The sequence below is a fragment of the Aquarana catesbeiana genome, linkage group LG02 (genome assembly GCF_042186555.1).
Source record: "Aquarana catesbeiana isolate 2022-GZ linkage group LG02, ASM4218655v1, whole genome shotgun sequence".
NCBI classification, from domain to species: Eukaryota; Metazoa; Chordata; class Amphibia; order Anura; family Ranidae; genus Aquarana; species Aquarana catesbeiana.
This window is the reverse complement of record NC_133325.1, coordinates 99387234-99393522: the sequence shown is the minus strand read 5'-3', so window position 1 is coordinate 99393522 and position 6289 is coordinate 99387234. Positions and strand designations below refer to the sequence as shown.

Sequence of the window (6289 nt, the reverse complement as noted above, 5' to 3'; positions counted from 1 at the left end):
AAAGGACATAAAAAACTTCAGTTTACAAATTGATCTAATTTATTATATCTTATATTGTTACTAGATGTGCATTATTTCATACAAAGTATTTAAAAAACAGTTTGTTGCTTGAACCTAAAAATGAATATACAATACACAAAGGACAATGCTTCTCAAATTATTTACAGAACTGTAGTTTCTGTATATTGTAGTAAAACTTCTCAGAGATCATACCCTGAATAGAGGTAAAGTAACAGAACATCTCATATATATTTTACCTTTCTATGCTTCAGATACCCTCACAACTATGCTTACGATCCTTCCTGACAGGGTCACCCTAATACGCAGCCTAATCATAGGGAGGGTTGAGGTGTCTACCCATTGGGTTCCCACCCTCTGACCATTCTTTACCTCCATCTACGAGTATCTCCCCAGCAGCTTTCTCTCCCCTCTACGATCTTTTTGCCCCTTCTTTACTTCCCTCTCCCACTCTACCTACGCCCTTACTTGGGCCACTTCCCCACTTTATCCCTTTTATTTTCTAATTATTTCGCCATATAGTTTTATTATGAACATCAAGGCTCTCCAGCCAGAACTACTCCTCGCTACAGACCACAGTTGTCAACCCTTACAAGACATTGTTAGTGGGAGTCAAGCTACGGGCAATAGCCATCAGGCTGACTCATTGCCCATGATTACTAGCGGTTGTCACCAAGTTGTAACTTATGTTCCTTGTGATATTTGTGAAATTGACAAACACATTTTCAACCCTATATTTTACCTTTCTGAACCGTTGTGAACATTACAAATGTATGCCGTCAACGCCTGCAATGGGAGAATACTTCCACTGTTGTTGATCAGTTACACATTCTGTTTAATCCAACAGTACTATGCAGTCTGATCACGAGTATTTGGGGCCCTCTGGTCCCTTTTTCATGTAAGGTTTAACAGATCAGAAACTTTCTATGCAAATCTGCAGTACAGTTGACTTGTTGAGCTGATATGGAAATGTGTATTTGAGCTGTGTTGTAGCTGGACAGCCCCATCCCCTAGTGTAGTATAAAATGTCATAGCCAAGTTTCAACACCAGAATTAACACCCCCAACTTCTACAGCTCCCACTCTATCCAAAATACCCATCCTATCTTTAAAAACTTCAACCCCTTAAACACGCACTCTAGAAATGCTCAAGGTAATGGCAATAGAGAAGTTTAAAAAAAAAATAGCCGAGTAGACCATATAGGTTCCACACACACACACACACACAACAGTAGAGGCTTGGCTGAAAACACACAGTCAAGAGATAGTCACCGGACCTTGCTGAACTGGATGACCATCATCTTATGCCTGTAGGCATCATAAACTACAATTAATCAGATGGCTACCTTTAATTTCTAGTCTATACTAGAAATAGGACTTCTGGTTGGTCTGACTGGCGTCCATAAGCAGATTTTTTTCTTTTCTTTTTTTTTTTTAAAAACTAACCCCATATGTTTCACTGAGAAACAGTGAAACAAACATGCTTGTAAGGACAAAGTAATGTTGCAACTTACAGCAAACCAGCAAGATCTTCTAAATTTTTCATGATTTCACTAAAGATAGAGGCTGCTGGTAATGGTTAAATATTCTCTACAAATGGTTACATAGTTAGCAGTTTACACTGTTATAACTACAATTCATTAGCAAAAGAGAATATCATTTATACAGTGTCATAAATTACATTGCAATTTCAATAAAAATCATGATATTAGTTTAAAATAAAGAACTGTTAAAACCATATATACAACCAGTGAGCCCTTTATCCTGGAATGGGGGGGAAGCAACCCAGCACAGGATGATTAGACTATAAAATCTGGGAACATTGCCATAACACTTGCACTTACAGCATAGGAACAGAGGATGCTCCTGCTTCATGTATTGTGTGAAAAGTGTTTTTTTAAATGTGTGCCCATGTAGCTAGACAGTATGGGCCACCATAAACGATAACCGTTCTCTCACAGAAGGGCTAGGACTTTAAAAAAAAAATTAACTAGGGTTTTGTTATCTGGCCAGATTAGGTATAAATACAGTTGTTTTAAGGGTAGTCGTTTTCCTCTCAGTAAATTTGCTTTTCTATTATTCATCACATTTTACAAGGTTGCAATTCATGCCATTTACGCCTTTTTAAAGGCCATCACAAATACCGTTTGATGTACAATTTATACACATTCTCGGAAAATGCTTATTACAATGATTTAAAATATATCCAATTTAAATATTGCACTTATAATTTTATTCAAAGTTCATCAAATTACAAAACAAGTTTGGTTTTCAATAGTATCGTTGGAAGTTTGATCCTTTAGGTAAACTACAATTCGTGTACTGTGTAGGGGTATATGGTCAGTCCAATGAAGGACTGATTTCTGATTGGTTGCACATTACCATCTGCACGCGTTTTAGTAGAAGCTCATTAGTAAGGCAATACAAAATAGTAAACTGCTAGGAAACCATTGTAACCACTTTTTTTTATGATCTCACTACAGTAAACTGAGGTATGATCGGTTGCGATTTGATTTTTGTTTGCACATTTGTCTTGGACTTTATTCTGCTGCACCATGAGCAGCGGTGATATGCAACGTTAAGTAGCTTGTACCAACCAATCAGATTTCACTTCACTGTACTTTTTAATAAAAGATATGTTCTGAATGACTGCTACTAGTTATACCACCAAAATTACCCTGAATTTATCTTTATTTTGGGTAATATGACCACATGATCAAAGTTTATTTTAATTGATTTCACTAGATATGTTTTTTGCATGCTGAATATTGTTTTAATAGCCTCTATGATAAAATTACTCACCCAATCTTAATAGCTATTACAGTTTGATTTTTTTTTTTTTTTACTTTCAAAAGTTAATTGTTATTAACTTAACTTAATTATTAAGTATGCATTCATTTTCTGACATGAAAAAAGGTATGTAAAACTATGCCACCTGTAGTAATTTAAAGTGGAATTCCAGTCATTATCTAATGCTAAACCTACCCCTACCCCCATTCTAAAGCTATTCTATACAGAACCCTGTAAAGAAAAGATCGCTATACTCACCTAAACTGAAGCTGGTCTGGTCCCCAGCGGCATCTTCTGTGCATGAGAGAGAGCTGAAGGCTGACAACGTCACCCATAGATTTACTATGGGGCATCTGTGCTGCACACAGAGGCCGCCACTGACTGCTCAGCATGGGACTGGACCGGGGCCGCTTCAGTATAGGCAATTATACCTATACTGAAGCTTCTCTGGTCCGTTCCTAGGCTCAGCTGTCAGTGATGCAAGTATAGCGATCTTTTCTTTACAGGGTCCGATAGAATAGCTTTAGAATAGGGGTGGGAGTAGGTTTAGCATTAGTTAGGTAATGACTGGAATTCCACTTATAGTTAAAAAGATCACATCTAGTAATAGTTGTTAAAATATCCAATGAGAAAAAGACAATAAAATGTTTGATTTCTGTACAGTTCATATAAAATGTAACCCTTATATCATGTTAAAAGTAAACTTCTAATGTAGATGGTGAAGAACTGGTATCTGAAAACTACACTCAGTGGGGGGGGGGGGGGGGGGCAGACGACTGGTGGGGCAATTTTATTGAGATTACAATTTACTGGGGACATATGCACTGATACCTCCTAGGAAATGGATAGGTCCATCTTCATAATGGCCTTCTTTCCATATCCCACAACAAACAACACTTTAAAAGCACCACAACTGTATATAAAATCACTACCCATTCAATAAAATATGAAAACGTGAACAAAAAAAAAAGAAAAAAGAAAACTATTAAAATAGATTTATCCTTATCTGTAAAAGATCAGTATTGAAAAGGTTGTGAGGTTTTTGGTCAGGATTTGCTAATAAATATCTAGTGTTCCAACACACAATGTTCAGGCATGTGTCTGTCATGAAGGAAGAAATGGAAATCTACAAGCTAAGAGGGGTTTTAAAATACTGACGGCCTATGCTATGCTTCTCAGCATTCGTGAATGGAAGAACTTGTTTTGTGTTGAATGCTTTTAAAGTTACTGCCAGCCACGCTGAGGCAGCCCCGGCTGAAGAGGAAAGGGAGTTCCAGGTCCAGTAGGGAAACCAGCAAAAGCATCTGCCTGTGCTGCAAATCCTTCTAGAGAAGCTGAATGTGCCTGGAGAGAGAGAGATAAATTGGTTAAAACACACACATACACTATGTGTACTAATTAGTTACCTCATAATATAGCAGGTTAAAACCTGATGGTCTTAAAGCACAACTCTAGTAAACAGTATACCCAGATGAAATACATACGAGTGTGTCATTTTACCTGCCCAAAGATTTCTAATTCCTTCATTCCAGTTCTAAGATTTACACGGCTCTAAACACACAGAACAGCCCTGCATGCCAGGGCAGAAGACCTGATTTTTCCCTGATTCAGTTCTGTAAAAGCTACCAGTTCTCCTTCCCACCCGCAACCATGTCGCTGAACACAAAGGTGAAGCAGCAAACTGTTATGATCATCTCTCCATTACTCTGCTTTCTCCTCCTAATTAGTATGTCCCCTGTTCATACATAGGCACTAGCAACTGACTGCATTTGCTGCTTCTACCTCCTGTAGTACAAGGTCTGCTGTGCAAAGAATGAAAGAGGCCGATACCAAATCCAGGTACTTACACTGCTTACATTTAATATACAGTGCTGTGTCAAATTGTGTTCAGCATTAAATGATAAACAGCCCATGAAACAGATCTTGAAATGCCGTAACACAACTATTAAAGTGGGAGTAAACACCCTTGGTTGATTTTTATATAATAAGTTTACTTTAATAGCAAAAACGGTAACATCACCCACGCATGCACACTGAAGGAACAGCATACCCACGCAGCTCCTTCAGAGCCCCGTGCTGTAAATTGTGCTGAAGCCCACAAACCCGGAAGGAAGACCGAGCAAAGAAGCGCCTATCGCAGTGACATCGCGCTGCTGGAGGGCCTCATTTTCAGGCAAGTCTATCATAATGTACTAGTATGCGGGGCATACTAGCACATTACAACGTAAACTGCCCGAGGCCCAATATTTTCTTTTGCTGCGGTTTAATACTGCTTTCATCAGATTTTGTTTGGTACTGTGAAAGTAAGAAACATGTTGATGTTATTGGCTACTGCATAGTTTGCACATTGCTGTAAGCATTTATATATTGAAAACATCTGAGCATGCCAATCCACCCAAAACAGATATTTTACTTACGAGTAGACCCCAATAATCTAAATTTACCACTGTGCCTTTAGGGCAAAATTCCCCTTCAAGAACATGTTACACACACGTTTAGGGTGTAACATGCTCTAAGTGACCAAGCTCCTGCCACCAGTGCTCCCGCTTTGTGACAGCCAGCAGGGGATCTTCTCCCTGTACCAGCTGTTACAATTGGAAAACAGCATGCTCTTGTGCAGAGCTCCACCCACACGACTACATCATTCACAGTTTTCTGTGAATTGCAGCTGACGACTTAAATTTCTCAATGAACTGTAAGGGCGCTGTTGAGCGGGCTCATAGTCCATCGATTCTTCCTACCATTCAGTAACTGCCTGCATCGGAGTTACAGGCAGCTTACTAAATGTCTGCAGGAGCCACACATTGCACCCGTGCTGATCACAGGTGCAATGCTTTAACCACTTTGGATTTGCGCCCTTAATGGCCAGGCCATTTTTTGCAATACGGCACTGCGTCGCTTTAACTGACAATTGTGCGTTCGTGCGACACTGTACCCAAAAAAAAATTTTTAACCCACAAATAGAGCTTTTGGTGGTATTTGATTACCTCTGCGGTTTTTATTTTTTGTGCTATAAAACAAAAAAAAAAAAAAAAACACACACAATTCTTTTTACTATCTGCTATAATACATAGCCGAAAAAAAAATGTATTCATCAGTTTAGGCCGATATAGATTCTTCTACATATTTTTGGAAAAAAAATTAAAAAATAAATAGCAATAGGCGTACATTGATTGGTTTGTGCAAAAGTTATCGTGTCTATAAACTATGGGATTTTTTTTGTCTTTGCTGGTAATGGCGGTGATCTGCGATTTTTAGCGGGACTGCGACACTGCGGCGGACGAATCTGACCCCAAATTACATTTTGTGGGGACCAGTGACATTATTACATTGATCAGTGCTATAAAAATGCACTGATCAATGTAAAAATGACACTGGCAGGGAAAGGGTTAACACTAGGGGGCGAGCATGGGGTTAAGTGTGTTCCCTCAGCAAGTTCTAACTGTAGGGGGATGGGCTTACCGGACCATGACAGATCACTG

At 38.9% G+C, this 6289-nt stretch overlaps 1 protein-coding gene across 3 annotated transcripts in view; it reads right to left on the bottom strand.

Annotated features, from left to right (window-relative positions):
- Positions 1-16: 16 nt before the first annotated feature.
- PROSER1 (proline and serine rich 1) overlaps positions 17-6289 on the bottom strand; it is an 85734-nt gene continuing 79461 nt past the window's right edge. For all 3 annotated transcript variants that reach the window (XM_073613276.1, XM_073613274.1, XM_073613277.1), the window contains one exon: positions 17-4151. In XM_073613276.1, the coding sequence (XP_073469377.1) occupies positions 4032-4151 (120 nt within the window). In that variant the 3' untranslated portion in view covers positions 17-4031. The remainder of the gene's footprint in view (positions 4152-6289) is intronic.